Source organism: Callithrix jacchus, chromosome 12 (genome assembly GCF_049354715.1).
Source record: "Callithrix jacchus isolate 240 chromosome 12, calJac240_pri, whole genome shotgun sequence".
Taxonomy (NCBI): Eukaryota; Metazoa; Chordata; class Mammalia; order Primates; family Cebidae; genus Callithrix; species Callithrix jacchus.
The window spans coordinates 110,259,463-110,280,755 of record NC_133513.1 but is presented as its reverse complement, the minus strand read 5'-3'; the positions used below and the strand labels follow the sequence as shown (position 1 = coordinate 110,280,755).

The following is a 21,293-nucleotide window of genomic DNA, read 5'->3' as shown; positions in this document are numbered from 1 at the left end:
TAGAAGCAAATTTTTGCTGCCACAAAGGAAATAGCACTCGAACATAAATTTTCTCACAAGGCAATTTTCACTTCTATAGAAGGGTGCATCTTGCAAATGGAGCAATGGTGAGAGCACACCTGAACAGGGGAGGAGAAGGAAGGACTTATCCCTGACATAGGTCACCCCTACTGCTGTGTCATTCCCCTGCTGGCTAGGGTTGGACCACACAGTCTAAGCTAATTCCTGCTGGCTATTTTAAAGAGAGCAGGGGTACAAGCCAGAGTGGTGGGGAAAGATGGTTACAGAACAGGTGACTAAAGGTGACTCAGGTCAGAGCAGGTGACCAGGGGTGACTCAGGATGGAACAAGTGACCAGGGATATAGATACGAACTACTGATTAGAGCTGGCGGGAAGGTTGTTTACTGAAATTAGAGGCAAGGAAAGGAAGAGAACAAGGAAGTTAAACTTTAAAATGGAGAACAAAGAACATAGAAACTGAACATACTGGCATGCTGATTCTTTGAAGAGAAGTTTGGAACTCACTGTATTAAGCAATTCTAACCAAAAATGTATACATTAAAGCAGTGACAAAAATTATTTCTGGGTAGCTGGGTGATTGGTTTTCATTTTAACAGCTATATTGGAATATAATTCTTATGTCATACAGTTGACCTGTTTAAAGCTTACAATTTAATTTGCTTTTAATATATTCACATATATGTGCAACCATCACCACAGTCAGTTTCAGAACATTTTTATTGCCTGAAAAAGAAAACCCATAACCTTAGCTATCACCCTCCTAATCCCTTACCTACCCCCACTCCTAAGTAATCCCTCATTTACTTTTCTGTCTTCATAAATTGTTCTGGATTTTTATATGAATTGAATCATATAATATCTGATCCTTGTGGCTTCAGGAGCTACTGGCTGCCTGTTTTATTTCTTAGAATATTTTTTCTACTCCCTTGTCTCTCCTCTCCTCTGGTTCTCCCTTATGGGTTTCACTAATTCTTATTCCAGTTCATATCTACTGTTAGGAGTTCCTCTGTAATTTTTTTATTTCATTTATTGTATTTTCTTACTACAGAATTTACATTTGTTTTGTCCACAAGGAGTCAACCTCTGTAAAATATTTGAAGAGACTTATTCTCAGCCAAATATGAGTGACATGACCTATGACACAGCCCTGAGGAGGTCCTAAGAACATGTGCCCAAGGTGATTATGGGTGCAGCTTAGTAGCTTGGTCTTAAACATTTCAGGGAGATATGAGACTTAAATCAAATCCTTTTTTTTTTTTTTTTGAGACAGAGTTTTGCTCTCGTTGCCCAGGCTGGAGTGCCCATGTTGTGATCTTGGCTCACCAGAACCTCCACCTCTCAAGTTCAAATGATTCTTCTGCCTCAGCCTCCCAAGCAGCTGGGATTACAGACATGTGCCAGCACACTCAGCTAATTTTGTATTTTTAGTTGATATAGGGCTTCTCTGTGTTGTTCGGGCTGGTGTCAAACTTCTGACCTCAGGTGATCAGCCTGCCTTGGCCTCCCAAAGTGCTGGGATTACAGGTATGAGCCACCACGCCTGGCCCGAATCAGATGCATTTAAGAAGTACATTGGTTTGGTCCAGAAAGGCAGGACAACTTGAGAGGGGCATCTTTCACCTTACAGGTAGATTTTTAAATTATCTGGTTGATGGTTGAGTTCATCTAAAACTTGGGATCAATAGAAAGGAATGTCTGGGTTAAGATCAAGAATTGTGGAGACCAAAGTTCTTATTTACAGAAGAAGCCTTTAGGTAGTAGGCTTCAAAGAAAATAGGTTGTAAAACGTTTTTTTTTATCAGACTTAAAATCTATGTGATGTTAATGCTGGAGGTGTATAATGAGGCCTGTCCCTGGTCTGTGTTGATGTTAATGAAGTGGCTCCGTTGTCTGAGGTATATACCCTGGTTCTTGGTCTTGGTTGAGAAAGAATTCAGGATAATTGAGGACACAGACACACACCAGGGGTGGGTTTAGGAGAGGAAAGTTTAATAGAAAAGGAAGAGAGAGAAAAACCTTCCTCATGCTGCAAAAGCGGGTCATCCAAAAGGGGGTCTCTGATTTATGGTGGAACACAGTTGGTTTTGTACAGAGGCTTGAGGGGGTGGCGATTGAGTTACATAGGGCTCAGGGGATTGGGTTGACCAGGTGTGCCATTTACAAAGCCCCCTAAAAGACTGGCCCTCCCACCCTCATCTTTTATTATACAAACGAGGCCTTCACCTGGCAGCAGCCCTGATTCCTATATGTGGTTTTACCTGGAGGCTGCCATGATACCCTAAACATGATGACTAGGAAAAGAGGGCAGGAGATAAGGAAAAGAAGAGAGGAGACACCATACTGAATGTAACTGGCTTCCAGGTACAGCTGCTGGCATTTACTTATAAAAGCTCCTACTTTGAATGTTACACCTGACTTCTTAGGCTCTTTTCTGTTAGAGAGGAAATGGTTGGGAGTGGGGGGTGGCGCTGCTTTTTATTAAAGGAAAATTCCACCAAGAACTTTCACACTTTCTAGCTGCCTAAAAATTACTTTTTAATAAATCCTGTATTATTAATGCTGGAGGGGTATAATCAGGCATGTCTGGCATGTGCCCTCCCCATTTCTCATCATGGCTTGAACCATTCTTTCAGATTAAATTTTAAGAGTGCCTTGGCAGGGGAGGTCATCCATTCAGATGGTTAGGGGGCTTTAGAATTTTATTTTTGGTTTATAGTTTCTTTTTCTATATATATGTATATAATTCCTGTCTCTTTATTGATACACTCTATTTGATGTAACATTGTCGTAATGCCTCCCTATAGTTCTTTAATCATGTCTGTTCAAATATGTTTAACATCGACACAGACTTTAAGTCTGATAAGAAACGTTTTACAATGTATTCTCTCTGAAACCTATTACCTGAAGGCTTCCTCTATCAATAAGAACTTTGGGCTCCACAAATTTTGCAGTCTTTTTCGGTTAAATTAACATCTGATCCCTCTCACAGGCAGTGTGTGTTGTTTTTTTGTTTTGTTTCATTTTGTTTTGTTTTTCTGTATGGGTAATGCTTTTCTGTTTCTTTGTACATCTCTGACTTTTTCTTGGAAATCAGACACGGGAGATAATATATTGTAGCAACCTTGGATAGTGGTCTCCCTTATCCAGAGCTTGATATTTGCTTGTCTGTTTTTAGGTTGATTGCCTGGATTATTTTAGTACAGTATACTCCCCCTCCCCCAGTGTTAACTGTCTTAATATTGTATCTATTGTTTTTAACAGTACCCTGGGGCATAATTTGTTCTACAAACTATTCCAATCCAATTGTGCCTCCTTCAGGAATAGTTTCTTAGGTCAGTGTTTGATATTTGTTCTCACCCTAGGTGGGCTCCTCCCAACTGTCTTATTTCCTGTTTCTCTACTAGGTGCCCAGCAGACTACAGCCTAGGCTATGTCTTCCTTAAATCCATGAAGGAAGACATGTCCCTTTCACCACAACCTCCATTGTTCTTGATAGTGCCTTTCAGCTTCTTCACAGACTATTGTAATGAAATTAATTCGTTTAAGAAGAGAGTTGGAGAATCTGTTTTCTGGCCTGCCTCTCCCTCTCCCTCTCCTTCTTTTCCCCTCATCAAAATATCTGAACCTGGTCTTCTGGAGCTAGGGGTGAAGACTAAGGCAGGCTTCTTTCTGGGTGATATCACAACTCTAGGAGCTGAGTGCTAGATTGGAGATGGAGTAGCCTGAGGTCCTTTTTTTTTTTTTTTTTTTTTTTTTAACCTTTCCCATTATGGAACCACCTCCTCATGAACCAGGGCAAAGATAGGATTTTCTCAGTGTTCTGTGCCCAAGGTAGACCTTCCATTCCATGAGTAGGGGCTGGGTCAGTGAAGGAAGCCCCCTCCTCTTGATTGAACTTGCCTGGAAGTAACAGGTGACAGGAGGCTGGAGGAGAAACCTTCATGTCTTCCTTCTCCCAGGGCGAAAGCCCACCAACTGAGAGCTATAGGATGAGGGAGCCCTGTGTTCCTGGCAATAGAAGTCTGGTGTGAAGTCTCTGCCACCCTGAGCTTGCTGGAGAAACAGAGGATTCAAACACCACAGACTTGTTTTTCTTATCAAATTTTTGTAGATTTTCTTAAGTAGATTTTTTAAATTTGCTGTTTACTTTAAGACTATTTCGAGAGGCTGTAAATGTGTTGGTTTAAAATAATTTTTACCAGTTTCACTGAGGAGCAGGTCAGCAGGGCTCCTCATACTGTCTTCCTTAAAGTCGATCTTCCTAGTTTGGATTCTTATGTTTTCCACAGGAGGAAATACGGGTAGTTTGTTAAGGTTATTTTAGTGGGGAAGCCTGAGTGAGAAAACTGACTTTTTTTTTTTATTTAGTCCAAATCTTACTCTGTCGTCAGGCTGGAGCGCAGTGGTGCGATCTCGGCTCACTGCAACCTCCACCTCCCAGGTTCAAGTGATTCTCCTGCCTCAGCCTCCCTCCCGAGTAGCTGGGACTGCAGGCTTGCGCCACCACACCCAGCTAAGTTTTGTATTTTAAATAGAGACAGGGTTTCACCATGTTGGGCCAGGATGGTCTGGATGGATCTCTTGACCTCGTGATCCGTCCACCTCGGCCTCCCAAAGTGCTGGGATTACAGGCGTGGGCCACTGTGCCTGGCCGAAAAATGACATTTCTGAGTTAATAGGTTAATAGGAAATAAAGGCTAATGGATTTTGAAAATCATATTGGGATAGGAAGATAAAAGAAAGTGATAGAGGTAGCCCACTTTATTGCTTGGATTCTTCGTGGGTTTGGGATAATTAAAGGCTTGGACTTAAAAGTTCTGAAAACCAAATGTTCTTAGAGAAAGTTAATGTGTGGATTCTATTTATTGGCTTGCCAAATATGTTTATGCTTTATCCCACCATTTAGTATATTCATTTAAAATGGAATACATTGTTCTGATTTTAAATTGTTTTTGTGCATAGACACTCTTAGCAAAACTCCCTGGGCATTAATAAACCCAAATTAGACTCTACTCCATATAACATTTAACTCATACTCCTGTGAGACATTTGTTTTTATTGAATTTTGATTTCATATTTGATAAGAAAATTTGATTCTTAGAGCAGGTATGATTTAGCTAATTTGGATTATTAAACTCAAATTTTCTAGTGTATGTCATGATTATAATTTTTTACAAAGTAACAGTTATATGTTTTCAGGAGTCATAAGGGCTGTATGTTAAAAGCACTCAGCTACAACATTATATTGATATAAATTTAGTTACTAGTTTTTTTTTCCTCTAAGCATTTGGTGCCAGTCTGTCTGAATCAAATTACTTCAGATGCAAATTAGCATTTTAGTTGGGAGAAACTGAGGGAGCTTTCTGTTTTCCATACTAATTCAGAAACAAGATAAAAGCATTGAGCATTGTCTGTGTTCCTACTTAAATTTTCCTTAAAGTTTTTCCTTTAATCTTATTTACTGGGAAAACATAAAACAGCATTTAACCTCCTCTATTAGTATCTTTCAGTATAAACTACAGGAAGCTATTGATGTTTTCTAAGTGTTTATTTCAGTTTTAGTGTTAACCATTTGTAAATCAGCTCAACACATACTCAGATCCTGATAGTGTGTGAAGTATCCTGTCAGGTATGTGATGGATGCAGAGAATTGTGAGAGTAGGTTATATTTGACATTTTTAAGGCATAAATGTACAGCAGTTTAGAGGACTGCATGATAGAAAAGAGTGAAAGCAGCATGTATGCCCGAATATGAAAGAGGGGAGGATTTGGACAGACTTTGAGGAATCTGGGAAAACCCCCAGTGAGTACAAAAGGCCTGAAGGCAGGAATATTCATAGTGTCTTCTGGGTATATAAAGTGACTCTCTATATTGGAAGGTTTATATTAAGGGAATATATGATTAGATTGTGGGCTGGGCGTGGTGGCTCAGACCTGTAATCCCATAACTTTGAGAGGCTGAGGTGGGCAGATCACTTGAGGTCAGGAGTTCGAAACCAGTCTGGCCAACATGGCAAAACCCCATCTCTACTAAAAATACAAAAATCATCCAGGTGTGGTGGTGCATGCCTGTAGTCCCAGCTACTTGGGAGCCTGAGGCAAGAGAATCGCTTGAACCAGGGAGGTGGAGGTTGCAGTGAGCCAAGATTGTGCCACTGCACTGCAGCCTGGGAGACAGAGCAAGACTGTCTCAAAAAAAAAAAAAACAAGAAAGAAAGAAAGATCAATTGTGGTGGACCTTGAATGTGAAACCAAGAAACTTGACCATCTTTACGTGTGTCTGTGTATGGTCAGTATGAAGCCATTAAAACTTGCTGAGCAAGCAGATATCATGGCTAGTGACAATGTATAGGGTGAATTGAAAATCACAGGGCTTTAAGCCCAATTTTCTTTCATTTTCTTTTTCTTTAGCTTTAATGGAGGAGTATGAGTTGTGTTTTAAATTAAAAGTTTTTTAAAACCTACAGTTTATAACTCAGCACAAACTTGTCCATAAAAATAATGATATTAGTGATGAGCACATGAATGCCTAAATAATTCATAGGTAACTGAAGTGTTATGTAGTTAGGCTTTGGAATCAGACTAGCTTAAATTCTGGTTTTGCCATTCACTTTGTAAAATTGAACAAACTTGTTAACCTTTCTAAGCTTCGTTCTTTTCATCTGGACAGAGGAGCCAATAATATTGCCCCTTCAATGTTGTGAGCATTAAATAAGATAATACATGTAAATCTTAGCATATTGCCTGGAAAATAGTAAACATCTCTATTGAATACCTCTGCTGTGTTAATCAGTGTTGATGTTGATATTACAATCTTCTTTATCATGTACCCTATCTCTTATAGTCGGCTCTCTGTGTTCATGGGTTCCACATCCATGGATTCTGCATCCATGGATTCAAACAACTGTGAATTGAAAATATTTATTAAAAATTACGTCTGCAGTGAACATGTACAGACTTTTTTTCCTTGTCATTATTCTCTGAACAATATAGTCTAACAGCTGTTTACATAGCATTTACATTGTATTAGGTATTATAAGTAATCTAGAGATGATTCAAAGCATATGGGAGAATGCGCATAATGCAAATACTGTGCCACATCCTTGGGAAGTCCTGGAACCAATCCCCTATGGATACCAAGGGGACTGTGCATTATTTCCATGGAACATGCATTCTGAATTTTGATCTTGTACTGTAGGAACACTCCTCCCGTCTGGTTCACAAAGAATCTCTCTCCTACCCCACCTAAACTTCATGCCCTACTTGCTGCCTCTCTCCATTTTTCTTTTCTTTGTTCTGTCTTGCTTTATCAATGGGGTCATACTAAAAAAAAACCAAGACTTACGGGCACCATTTGCTGGTAGTTATAGGGGAGTGTGTTAAGCTTTGGTTTTGTAGAGCACATATAATATGAGGTGTTTATCTTGTTTTGTGTTTTCGTACAGGTCGCTTTTGTTATTATGCTTTAAACTGTGGTGTTTATTATTTGAACATTTAGACTTGTCTTTACTTTTGTCAGGTTTAAGCCGTTTTTTCCATACCAAACCTTGCAAGGATTTGAAGAAGATGAAGAGCATATCCATATACAACAATGGGCACTTACTGAAGGCCGTCTTAAAGTTACATTGTTAGAATGTAGCAGGTATGTTCTTTGTTTTATCATTACTAAGTTATGGAAGTGCAGTGAAAATGTTCCTAAGCAGTATTTGTGTTGTGTGTTAATTTAAATTGTATTCTTTATCTGTAAATTCTTAATTGTAAATTTAATATCATAAAAGTAGTCCTTTCTAACTTAAATATAAATCATATTTTAGGAAGTTCTTTAATGGAAGGGGGCATTTATTCTGTAATCATTACGACACTCTTTAGGTGCATAATACTCTGTTGGATTATTTTTAATTTATTCTCCCTATTGGAGAGCTGCTCCTATGTTAAAGAGAAAATTACTCAATGATACTTGTTAAAGCACAGTAAGGTAGTCTTTATTCAAGACTGTCATGATAAGTGCAGCAGCCACTGCAGCAAGGTCTTGAAGTCAGGGAAAGATTGGGCTTAACTCTGAGTACAGATGGGCAGGTGGGAATTTATAGCTAAGAAGCAACGGGATCAATGGATGGGAACTTACTAAGAAGAAACATCAAGAATAAGGGGATTTTGACCAAAAACAGGATTCTTGCTGAAAACAGTCCTGGGTGATCAGATATCAAGTGGGATGGTAAAGGACAATCAGATGTCAAGGATAGGGGTTTCTTGCTAAACTGACTTAGCAGAGTGCTTTGCTAAAACTGGAATTTATAGGAAGTACACAGATGGGCATAGCATAAGATTCAGAAACCTCAATAAAGTTTGGCCCAGCAAAGAATCTTTGTCACCTAGCAAAACAGTTTTGAGAATTGTTTGTGATAATTGGAAATACCAAGGAAAGTTGCAACCACTGTGGCTTTTTAGCATTTTAGAACTGGAAGAGATCTCAGAAATAATCTTGCCTAGTCTCCTTGTTTTACCTTACCAGCACCAAAGTTTAAGCTATATTCATATCTTGCTTGAACTACTTACTATACTAGCCTTCATATCTCCTTGTCCTCTGGTCCCCAGTGTAACAATCAGAATCTTTTCAAAATGCAAATCGAATTGTCAGTCTCCTACTTAAAACTCTAACAGCTTCCTCATTACTCTTGGGATGTGGACCCAAATCCTCACCATGACCTGCAGGTTCCTCTTAGCTCTCCAGCTTCAGTCTCACCATCCTCTGCCCAGCCCCTCCTCATTCGTAGTGCTTCAGCTGCATAGGCCTTCCCAAGGGAAGGTGTTGGCAATCTTTTTCTCTAAAGAGCCAGATAGTAAATTTTAGGCTGCAATTCACACAGTGACTGTTGCAAATATACAACTCTGCCTTGCAGTACAAAAGCAGTCACAGAATGAGGTGTGGCTGTGTGCCAGTAAAATTTTGTATATGAATTTCATAATTTTCATGTGTCATGAAATATTCTTTTGATACTTTTCAATCATTTAAAAACATAAAAACCATTTGTAGCCCACAAGTTATACAAAACAGGCAGTGGACTGAACTTAGACCAGGAGCTGTAGTTTGCCATCTCCTACTTAAATATTTTAAAGCACCAAGCCCATTGTGTTGACTAGCTAGCTGCTGCTGTCTTGGCCTCATTCTCTGCTCCATGATACCAGCCTTTCTTGGTTTGGCTCAAAAGTTACCTTCTTAATGTCTCTCCTGATCATTCCAAGTATAAGTACTATCCTTAGGCTCAGTTTTTAAGACACTTGTTTGTACCACTTAACTTGGTACATGTGACTTTTTTTAAAATTTCTAACCTATAATACAATTAAGTAATTGAGTATAGAGGTTATATTTTATATCGAATACATTTGTGTTCTTGCTAATAGAATATTTCACAGCACATAAAAATTATGAAATTCATATACAAAATTTTAAAGGCAGTATTGTAAAAATTGTTTTTCACATTTTGTTTTTGTCAAGTATTTATTTAAAAGCAGTCATTCTGAACAATTGCATGTTTTTTTGAATTGATGAAAGCTGATTTTTTTTTTTTTTTAACCGCAGGTGAATTCAGTAGTTGTTTGTAGCATTGCTACTGGGTGAAATTATTTCACATTTGTGTTGCAATCATATTGTTAAGATGATTATTTTAAAATGTATGGTCTATCTTCTATTTATTACTTCATATAAACTTCATTCAAACTAAAGAGGGCATATTGCTGTAAACTAAGCAATTTTATTCCAATAAAATAAAGATAGAAGATATTTGAGGTATTTTGCAAAGAAAACATGTACCCATGTGTAGTTAAGTGAAAGATATATTAGATCAAAAACATGGAATAGAGATCAATTTTCTGGCAGCTAAGGCAGCAAAGGAAATCTGATGGATTAGTTAGCTCTTTCATTTCTTAAACAATTAATTTGTTTTAAAAACTTAAATATGTATACATTGTGGAATGGCTAAAATCAAGCTAATTAACATATGCATCACTTCACATACACTTAGGTCGTATTTTCTGATAAATTGTACATATTATTTAGGAGAAAAATTTTGGCACCAAATTCTAAGAGGGATTTTTCACAGATCTTTATGTAAAAGACATTGAATAATGTAGTGGATACTTTTTTGGGAGCTGATTTTATCAACCAGTTACAATTTTAAAAAACAAATAAGATTATAGTCAGTGAAGGCAAGGGCTATAAAGTTTTGTTGTGTGAGAGTACTATACTCCAGAGCAGTACATTTAGGCTCACTTGTACTTATAAGTGGAAGGAGATTCTAATTAAGGTCATTAGAGTTTAGGATTCATTTGTAATTCTCCCTGACCAAGATTAAGGGAATGCGGGCAGGGTCAAGTACTGTGTTCTTACATTAGTTAGATTCATTTTTCCTCTTTGGTGTGATTATGATGTTCATTTAAAATCGAGTTGGGTTTATTTGTTTCAGTTTGCTTTCAGTTTTAGTCTCCCTCACTCGACTTTTCTTTATCTTTATTGGTTTTTACTTTTAAATATGCTTCCCCAAATCCAGAACTTTATAAAAAGATATACAGATGGTATATAGGTTATTAAACCATCAGTGGTATTATTTTGCCTTAAACTGTTGTCTGTCTTTTAAAGAAATTAAAAGAAGAACAAACTTTGGTAGTGGTGGGTTGTTTTTACGTTTACTGTGTATTTACAGTTTCTCTTGCCCTTTATTTCTTCTTCTTTTTTTTTTTTTTTTTTTTTTTTTTGAGACAGAGTTTTGCTCCAGGCTGGAGTGCAATGGCGTGGTCTCGGCTCACTGCAATCTCCGCCTCCTGGGTTCAGGCAATTCTCCTGCCTCAGCCTCCTGAGTAGCTGGGATTACAGGCACGCGCCACCGTGCCCAGCTAATTTTTTGTATTTTTAGTAGAGACAGGTTTCACCATGTTGACCAGGATCGTCTCGATCTCTTGACCTCATGATCCACCCACCTTGGCCTCCCAAAGTGCTGGGATTACAGGCATGAGCCACCGTGCCCGGCCGTATTTCTTCTTTTATATCAAAATTGTCTTCTGGTATTCCTTCCCTTTACCCTGCAGAACTTACTGTAGCACATCTTGTTATGCAGGTCTGCTGGCAACAAATTATGTCATTTTTTGCTTATCTGGAAATTTTTTTTCATCTATTCCTTCAGCACTTTGGCTATGTTCTGATATTCTGATGAGAAGTCAGCGACTTACCATATTCCTCCTCCATATATAACATGTTGTTTTTCTCTGGCTGCTTTCCAACCTTTTACTTTATCTTTGGCTTTCAGCACTTTTATTATGTCTAGGGGAGATTTATTTGTGTTTTTTCCTGCTTCCATTTCAGTTAGCTTCTTGGATATGTGAATTAATGTTTACTACTGAATTTGGGAGTCTGGGCCATTATTTTGTTTTATCAATTATTTTGGCCTTTTTTTACACCTCTCTTATTCTAAATTACTATTATGTTGGGCTCTTTCAATTTCCTTATAGGTCCTGAGGTTTGGTTTGTTTGCTTGCTTGTGTGTTTCTTTAAATTGTTTTTCTCTGTATACTTTGGATTGAGTAATTTCACATGATCTGTTTTCAAGTTCACTGAGTTTTCTGCTATCTCCAGTTTTTGTTGAGCTCTTCTAGTGAATTTTTTATCTCAATTATTATACTTTTTGGCTCTAGAATTTCTGTTTTGTGTAGTTCTCATTTCTGTGTTGATATTTCCTATCTGGTTACTCATTATGTTTTCCTTTAATTCTTTGAACATATGTTCTGTCAGTTTTTTGAACAATATATGTGTATATATATAATTGCTGCATGGAAGTCTCAATCTGCTAAATCTAACATCTGAGCATATTAGGAGTTTTGTTTTGTTTTGAGACACGGACTTGCTGTGTCGCCCAGGTTGGAGTGCAGTTACATGATCATGCCTCACCATAGCCTTGACCTCCTGGGATCAAGCAATCCTCCTGCCTCAGCCTCATGGGAAGCTGGGACTACAGGCATGTGCCACCAACACCTGTCTAATTTTTTGTATTTTTAGTAGAGAGACAGGGTTTCTTCCTGTTGCCTAGGCCTGGGCTCAAGCAGTCCACCCACCTCAACCTCCCAAAGTGCCAGGATTACAGGCATAAACTACTGTGCCCAACCTATGGCTGTAATTTTTTGATAATTGAAATATTAATCTCTAAGCAGGCGTCTGTCGTCTATGTTTGGAAGGTTTTCATTGTCTTTAAATGTTATTTTAAAATTCTTTTTATCCAGTTTTTATAATTACAATCTGTGGAAGAATTTGAGTGACCACTTCACTACTGTTAGTTAAAGTACTGGCCACCTCATTTTGTTGTACATGTTGATGAATTTTGCTTTTGTTTTCCTCATTCCTTTTTGTCCTTTTTTGGGGGAGGGGTTTAGGGAAACTCCAAAACTATTCCACCACTCTTGACATCCTTCTAGAACCAGGAATACATAGTTTTATTTTGATCTTTTAAGGCAAAGGAAATCATGTAATTATGTGTTAAATTATTTTTTAGGGCTGTCACCTGGTCTTATTTCACATATTAGGCAAAGCATTTTCAAGGTAGAAGTTTGACAGAAGGGAGAAATAAGGAATTAAACCTTTAAATAGCATTATGTTCATATTTTAAAGTGAAATAAATGTTTAGTTCTGTAGGGAAGGAAGGCTGTTAATATTATGAAACTTTGAAATTTATTTACAGGAAGAGCTTTTTTAGGAGTTATAACTTCAAAATATTTCCAATTTGCATTTGTTTATGAATCCCGTTTATTTTAGCATTGAGTTTGATTAAATTTATTTGGTTATTTTGGCTTGAGTATAACTTAAAATCCTTGTGAAACAAACGAGACTAAATAATAACATTTGCGTTTTTCCTGAGTAGTTGGTATGTGGGTGCTTCTTATATTATCTGCATTTATTTTAATGTTTTGACATTTTTTAAGGAAAAATATCTAGCTAAATCTAAAGATATTTGGGGATAACTCTACAAATAATTTTATTATTAGTTGTATTTATTTATTATCTACAATATATAGGCACTTTAGTGCATTTATTATTTCCAGTTCTCAGAGCATCTTTACAAGATTAGGATTATTATATCTATTTTATAGATGAAGAACTGAGATCCATGAGTTACTTGCTCAGTACCACTGGAATTTGAATCTAGTTTTGTCTAACTCCAGAGTCCCTCAGCCTTTCTATTATCTTATTTTTGTATTTTTAGTAGAGATGGGGTTTCACCATGTTGACCAGGCCTGTCTTTAACTCCTGACCTCAAGTGATCCATCCACCTTGGCTTCCCAAAGCGCTGGGATTGCAGGCATGAGCCACCACGCCTGGCCCATATCCTTTTTTTAAAAAACTTGCAGAACCTGAGAACGGTGATTCACACCTGTAATCCCAGCACTTTGGGATGCCAAGGCAGGCATATCACCTAAGGTCAGGAGTTCGAGACCAGCCTGACCAACATGGAGAAACTCCCCTGTCTCTACTAAAAATACAAAAATTAGCTGGACGTGGTGGCGCATGCCTGTCATCCCAGCTACTCCAGAGGCTGAGGCAGGAGAATAGCTTGAACCTGGGAGACGGAGGTTTTGGTGAGTCAGGATCGCACCATTGCACCCCAGCCTGGGCAACAAGAGTGAAACTCCGTCTCAAAACAAACCTTACATAATAAAAATTATTTTGGTTCTGAAAACTTTTATATTAAAAGTGTAGGTTTTGGAAAATTTTAACATTTTTTAGGGCAGGGCATTATTTTTAAAATAAATTACCCTTTCAGGAAGATCAAGGGATACAGAAATGTGTATAATAATGAAGTCTTTTTTTGTTGGAGGCTGAAGTTCTGTTTTTTTTTTTTTCTTGGAGGGAGTGATAAGAGGAAATTAGCTCAAACATGAGACGTTTAAATTTATATAAAGGAAAAATTGCACTCAAAATGAATGCTTTTGAAAAACAGAAGAAATTACTTGGAATTGTTGCTGAATATTCTTCCTTGAGGTCTTTAAAGCTATCTGTGTAAATTTAGATGTAACTCTGCCAGATGATTCAAGTTCCTGTAAAGATCTTGAGACTGTTTGCATTAATTGCTTAACAGTCTCTATGCAGTTAAATAAAAGTTGAATGATGTTTTCCATTAGTTTTTATAAATTTCTCACTGATATAAAGAATCTTCCCTATAATTAGGTTGCTTTTGACTAGATGCAGACTTTTCAAACGATTCCAAATTTGAAATTTTACTCTCCTATGTTTATGTAGGTTCTCTTTTCTTCCTCATCTCCTTTTCTTTAAAGTTGTCTGGAAAATAGCCTTGTTTCTTTTGTAATTTGTATACCTCTAGTACTGTTTCATACTACAAAACATAGCTGTTTTAATTCTTCTGATATCTGAATTGTAAAAGAAAGTAAGAAAACTAGGAACACTGTTGACATAACACTGGTGCTGTTTTTAAAAATGCCATACTCCAAAATGTTTTAAATGCCATATTGATTTGTACATACTCATTTTCTGACCTCATACTGTGGTCAGAAAATAAGAATTTAAAAGAATATTGTTTCTTTGGATTTTTTTTCTCTTTTTGCTATTATGCCGTAACTGTTAATCAGAGCTTTTAATGTATTTTATTTGCAGATAACATTTATGATTTTAACCAAAGGACAACTGCCTTTATCTTCTTTTTCTGTCAAAATTTTTCAACTCAATTGTCTCAACTGAGGTAGTCCAGATTTTTTGTTTATTAGCTATGTAATGTCTGTCATGTTACCCAACCTCACTGTGTTCAGTTTTCTAATGTGTAAATTAGGGGTAATATGATTACTTATTTCCTACAGTAATCAAGAAATTAAATGAGATAATAAATGTAAAGCTATTAGAATTGTCCCTACAGTAATGTTAGCTGCTTCAACTATTACTGCTACTACCACCACCACTGCTGTTTCCATCACACTATCATTGCTCGTTCTAACATCAGTAGTGAATGCATTTTGTCTAAGTACTATGATGAATACAAAAAATGTGGAGCTCAATGTCTGCCCTCTAGAAACTTAACATGTAGTTAGGGCTAACAGACAAAAACAAATGCATAAATAAGTCAACTAACTATATGAAGCTAATTTGAATTGAGGCTTAGGTGATAGGTAGTATAGAAACTTAGTATAAGGAAAAAGTATTTTTGAATTGAGACTACCATGGAAAACTTCATGGGTAAGAGACATGGATAAGAGCCATAAGTTAAGAGAATTAGAATTGTATTTTCCAGGACCCATCTGAATGAAGTGTAGATCTCTCAGGGCCAAATTTGCTGGCAAAAGAAGTTACAATAGTGATCCTTTAATCAGAGAAAAGTTATTGAAGTTGATGTTAAGAAAAATCTGCTTATTCATGGAGTAGATTATATATATAAAGGTTAAAGCCCCAGAGACAAATTTAAGAGGTGTTATGGTTTAAAAAGGTGAGGAGGTAAATGCCTCATAGATATGTGTTAATAGGAACAGGAAGGAAGGGACACCTGGGATAACTAGGACAGGGTTTAGTGAGTAAATGAATATATGGTTGAGTTAATAGGCAGGGGAGGTGCAAAGGAACTCCTAAGGATTTGAGTGTAGGAGAGTTATATATCCATTGACATTGATTTGGTTTGCAAGTACTGATTATTTTCTGCATGCTGTAGATAGGAAGAACAAGACACAGTTGCCTTCCAGGACTAGAGGGGGAAATAGAGGTACTTGTTTCAAAGGCAGATGAATTTGATTTTACGTATCTTAAGTAGTAAGGCATGGTTAGATGCCCGTGGGAGTGTTCTGCAAACTTTTGGGGTTTTAGATGTAGCAGGGGGAAATGAGGACTGTAGATTAGATTTGGAAGTCGGTCAGAGCCCGGAAAATTGAGTTCTGCCCTGATGGGGGCAGTGGGGAATATAGTGAGGAGAAGAGCATGTATAAAATGTTAGCCACGCCTGATTCTTTTAACAACAGGTGAAGTGGTATTTGACCCCCTTCAGGTGCAGGGTTTTCCTTTCCAATTAAGTTTAATCACGAGATTTGGCCGGGCACAGCGGCTCACACCTGTAATCCCAGCACTTTGGGAGGCCAAGGCAGGTGGATTGCCTGAGCTCAGGAGTTTGTGACCAGCCTGGGCAACATGGTGAAACCCTGTCTCTACTAAAATATAAAAAATTAGCCAGGCATGGCAGTGTGTGCCTGTAATCCCAGCTACTTGGGAGGCTGCTGGGAGGCACAGGTTGCAGTGAGCAGAGATTGCACCACTGCAGTCCAGCCTGGGCAACAGAGCAAGACTCCCCCTGAAAAAAAAAAAAAAAAAAAAAAACAGATTTTTGTATTTTTTCCCTCCCTCCGTTCCTCTCTTCCTTCCTCCTTCCCTTCTTCCTTGAGACAGGATCTCATTCTGTCACCCAGGCTGTAGTGTAGTGTCTCAATCTTGCTTCACTGCAACCTCTGCCTTCCAGGCTCAAGCAGTCCTCCCACCCCAGCCTCCCAAGTAGCTAGGACTACAGGCATGCACCACCATGCCCAACTACATTTTGTATTTTTTGTAGAGACGGAGTTTTGCCATGTTGCCCAGGCTCCTCTTGAATTCCTGGGCCCAATGTATTATACCACCTACCTTGGCCTCCCAAAGTGCTGGGATTACAGGGATGAGCCACCACACCTGGCTGTTTGTACTTTTCTTTGTAGAAATGACTTTTTTATAGTGGGAACATTGGGAATTAACTTTCCTTTTTTCAGTGATTTGATCTTTAATCCGTTTATGCTCAGTGTTCCATTATTGGAATGCTAAGCTTCTGGGAGTTGTTTGTGTCCTACTGCTCAAGGTCATTTCCAAGGTCTGATTTTTCACAAAAATAATTTGCCACCTCCAGCATAAATGGGTTAATCATGTAAACAATATTAACATGTTTCTAGGTAGTATATTTGTGTTTAATGGAAGGTATATTTAAAATATACTATTTTATACTAAAATAAAATTAAAATAAATTTTAAATATACCTTTGCCTTTAACAGAATACTTTGAACTTGTTAAGAAATTTCACAGAGGTAATACCTCTTTCAGGAGATAGATGGAAATTTAGTGGAGATAAAATGCAATTTGTTTTGCTTTTTTGTTTAGTAGTTCTCACTTCCTTTTGGAAGTAGTGATAGTAGAAATTTATTTTTTTTCTCATTTCTTGCTTATTTAACACATGCTGTTTATATTTATGCAAAATATTTATTAGCCAGTGATTGTTACCACTTGCATCTGGTCAGTATATAATTTGAATGGAAAGCCTGTTTTTAAGATTGAACTGTAAGAAATGTGAAATGAAAATTGCCCTTTTGTTTAAATGTAGAGATTATAGTTCATCTTAAGCTAAAGCAAATGTCTTCTATATTCACCTAACTGGCTGGTACTCATTTTCCAGTGGGAACTCCTTTCTGATATTTCTTCAGAAATTTCCATGTTTTTCAAATATCAAAAGGAGATATCAGTCAAGGCCTGGTGCCATGGCCCACGCTTATAATCCCAACAGTTTGGAAGGCTGAGAAGGGAAGACTGTATTTAATTATAGATCTAATTGGCTTTTATTCATGATTCATGAATTAAGACAGCTTCTGTTCTGCAACTAGAATGACAACTCCCACTGGGCAATGGCAGTGCAGTGGGTTTGGTAAGGTGGAAACAAGGAAATAGAACAATAGGGAAAAAAAAAACGATTGGTTAAGTTACTTTTTGGTAAAGAGAGTTTGAGGCAACATAGTGAGACCTTCTCTCTACAAAAAAAAAAAAGAAAAAAAATAGAATAAAATTAGCTGGGCATAGTAGCTCATGCCTGTAGTCCCAGCTATTCCAGAGGCTGAGGTGAGAGGACTGCTTAAGCCTGGAAAGTTAAGGCAGTAGTGAGTCATGATCACAATGCTGCACTCTAGCCTGGGCAACAGAGCAAGACCCTATTTCCAAAAACAAAGAGATCTTAATCAAGAAATCAGGAAAATGTGGGGGAGGGGTAAATATTATAATTCTTCTGAGAATTAAAGCTTGATAGTTAACATAGTCATTGCTGGTGGAAGGAATCCATTGATGTCAGGTTAAAAGCAGGCACAAGAAACACTGACATAGGGAATTAGGTCCCAGACATCAAATCTGGAACTTGCAGGAGAGAAACAGTCACATTCTGCACAGTTAGTCTGGAATATAACTTTGGTTATGGGAGTCATTCTTATAAACAAAATAAATAAGTTTGTGTACATATTATACTTTATATAAATCCTAAGAAATAATCCTTTTTTTTTCTCAAAGAAATAAGGTTTGGAGCAAAACAAATCCTTAAATTGGCAGATTTAACAGATGCTTCTGTGTAGTGAAGCTAACCTTTGTAGGAGACACTAATGTCGTTTTATTAAAGTGGTAATAATGTGCTGGTGTTTTCCAGTATTTGAATATCTACTAAAGGCTACAATTCTTTATATATACTTCAACAGAAGAAATGTGAAGAGGAGATATGAATGCTGTATAATTCTGTGACATAGAATCAAAAATTCATCTAAAATCAGAATTAGTAAAAGCCATATCCATTTCAAAGGTAAAAATGTCTGACCTGCCCGGACCCTCGTTGCTTGGACCCCAAGGACCGATCGAATTAAACGAGACGAAGTAAGAGTTCAGGCTTTATTAGGAAATCTCTGGGCAGACTAGACTCGTGCACGGGGGAGAGTCAGCAGTCTCGCGCCGGTTTTCTTTGTCTTGCGGTTTTTATAGGGGTAGTGGAGCTGAGAGAGTGGGAGAGCCGAGGTGGCGGGTAGCGGTTGGTCAGTTTAAACTGCCGGGCGGGAAGTTGGGGGAGAGCTGATGGGGCGGGTGGTGATTGGTTGGGTGGTCGCTGGGCGGGAGGTAGCTGGAGTTGCGCCAGTCGGGGTCTCAGAGAGCTGAGCCGGGAAGCCGGGCGGGGCAAGATGGGAACTTCCCATGTAAGCGGAGAGGGACTTTCCACATGGGGAAGTAAAATACCTTCCATGTGGCTGGGCTCTGGGTGGGGGTTGGGGGGGTGGGTAAGAGAGGCCCAAGGGTCCTCCACCAGACATTAACCACATTCAGAATAATTGGACAAAATATTTTTATCATGGAAAAATGTAAACTTATGTGAAGCAACATGTACCCTAACACCTGTCAAAAGACAATTATGACATTCAATTATAGCTCAAATTGGCTTTTATTCATGATTCATGAATCAGGACAGCCTCTGTTCTACAAATAGAATGAAAACTCCCACTGGGCAATGGCAGAACAGTAGGTTTGGTAAGGTGGAAACAAGAAAACAGAACAATAGGAGAAAAACCTGATTGGTTAACATAAGTTACTTCTTGGTAAATGTTAACACACAGGAGACTGACTTATGCTAACTCAGGTAGACTGGACTCATCTGTTTTCAGGAAAAACTAGTCTGTTTGCATCTATTTGGTTATATGGCATTTAACATTAATGACTCTATTTTGGTTTGGTCTATTTTGTTAGGGCCTAATGCAGGAGCTTAGTCCAAAACAATGGCTTCCCATAATTTTTGTTTGACATTCCCCTAACATAATTTTTGTTTGACACACTCTCACCTGGGTAAGATCCTTTAGTACCCCCAGGTGAGAGTGTGACCAAAACTTAGGGCATTAGTGCTACTTTCAGTTTCTGTCATTCTGCATTTCCAGTCTCCACATGCCATTCATACATTACAGTGTTCTCATGGTCATTCATTTATTTGAGTTTTTGGTGTTTCAGCCAAGAAAGACCATTTGACAGATGGCTGCATATAAACATTCAAAGCATTTGAGAGAATACAGTGCATAGGGAGACTACTACTGTCAGAAGGATAGTATAAAGAGTTTAGAGCATGTTCCCTAAACAAGGTCCCCATGAACCAAACCAGTCAAATCAGATAGATCAATGAATGAGCTGTATTAGAAGTCTACCCATTTTAACCAAGTAGACTTTTGTTAATTTTTTTGTACCTGAGTCTCTATAATACCAGATGTATTTATTCCTGTGTAACAAGAAGTGTCTGCAATTGCACAGATTCCTTCCTGTTCAGCTAGTAGGTAGAAATTCTATTATCCAGCTTCCTATGACTGTGCTCATTTAAAACAAGGAGTGAGAACAAGTGGTTCTAGAAGTCCAGCTCTATACAAGGGAGCAGTAGTTCAATTTGAACAAACAGTTATATTACAGATGTTGTTAAAGTTAACCACTAGGTATACTAAAGGATCTCTTAGGTCATGTAAAGATTTGAGTTTGACATGACAGATCCAGCACTTCATCAAGTTACCGACAGAAGCTGTTGATTGTGAAATTTTGATTACAGCATTATCCTGCCAAGCAAAAATGGTAGGCTTAAGCAAGGCATTAAGAGAGGTAAGAGTCTCATTATCACGAGGAGGCTTGTTCCAAAGTCTTGGGAAAAGCTGTCCACAGCACAAAGCTGTCAACTTCTTGTCCTGGTTCCCTTTTTTTAATGTCTCTAGTTATGGTATAGGGTTATTTGCTAAACTGTGTGTGGCCCACACATTAGGCATGTAACTTGTCTCTTGAACAATATTGATTTGTCCAGCTTGTCTCTTGAACAATATTGATTTGTTGTTTAATCCTTATAGGGATTAAAGAACAGAGCAGTTATTATTCTTAGTTATAGAGTTGTATGGAGCCAGATATTGGAGGTGTATTAGTCTCTTCTCATGCTGCTATAAAGAAATGCCCAAGACTGGGTAATATATAAAGAAAAGAGGTTTAATTGACTCACAGTTCTGCATGGCTGGGGAGACCTCAGGAAACTTACCATCATGGCGGAAGGGGAAGAAGAAGCAGGCAGCTTCTTCACAAAGCAACAGGGAGATTCAGTGTGAGCAGGGAAAATGCCAGATACTTATAAAACCATCACATCTCATGAGACTCACTATCATAAGAATAGCATGGGGGAAACTGCCCCCATGATCCAATTACCTCCACCTGGTCCCACCCTTGACACATAGGGATTATGGGGATTACAGTTCCAGGTGAGATTTGGGTGGGGAAACAGAGCCAAACCATATGAGGAAACCAGAAGAATCCAGGATCCAGTTCAGTCTATAGGAAGATAATAAAAACTTACAAACAACGAACTGGGCTACAATCTAACAGATATACTGTGGCTTTTTTTCATAGTTTTGGCTGGGCGTAGTGGCTGACACCTGTAATCTCAACACTTTGGGAGGCTGAGGCAGGCAGATCGTTTGAGGC

The 21,293-nt window shown here is 38.0% G+C and overlaps 1 protein-coding gene across 1 annotated transcript in view; it reads left to right on the top strand.

Moving 5' to 3' along the window:
- Positions 1-21,293, top strand: part of PDZD8 (PDZ domain containing 8) — a 101,305-nt gene that overhangs the window by 35,311 nt on the left and 44,701 nt on the right. The window contains exon 2 of the mRNA XM_017963198.5: positions 7,542-7,664. Coding sequence (XP_017818687.1) covers positions 7,542-7,664 — 123 coding nt within the window. The remainder of the gene's footprint in view (positions 1-7,541; positions 7,665-21,293) is intronic.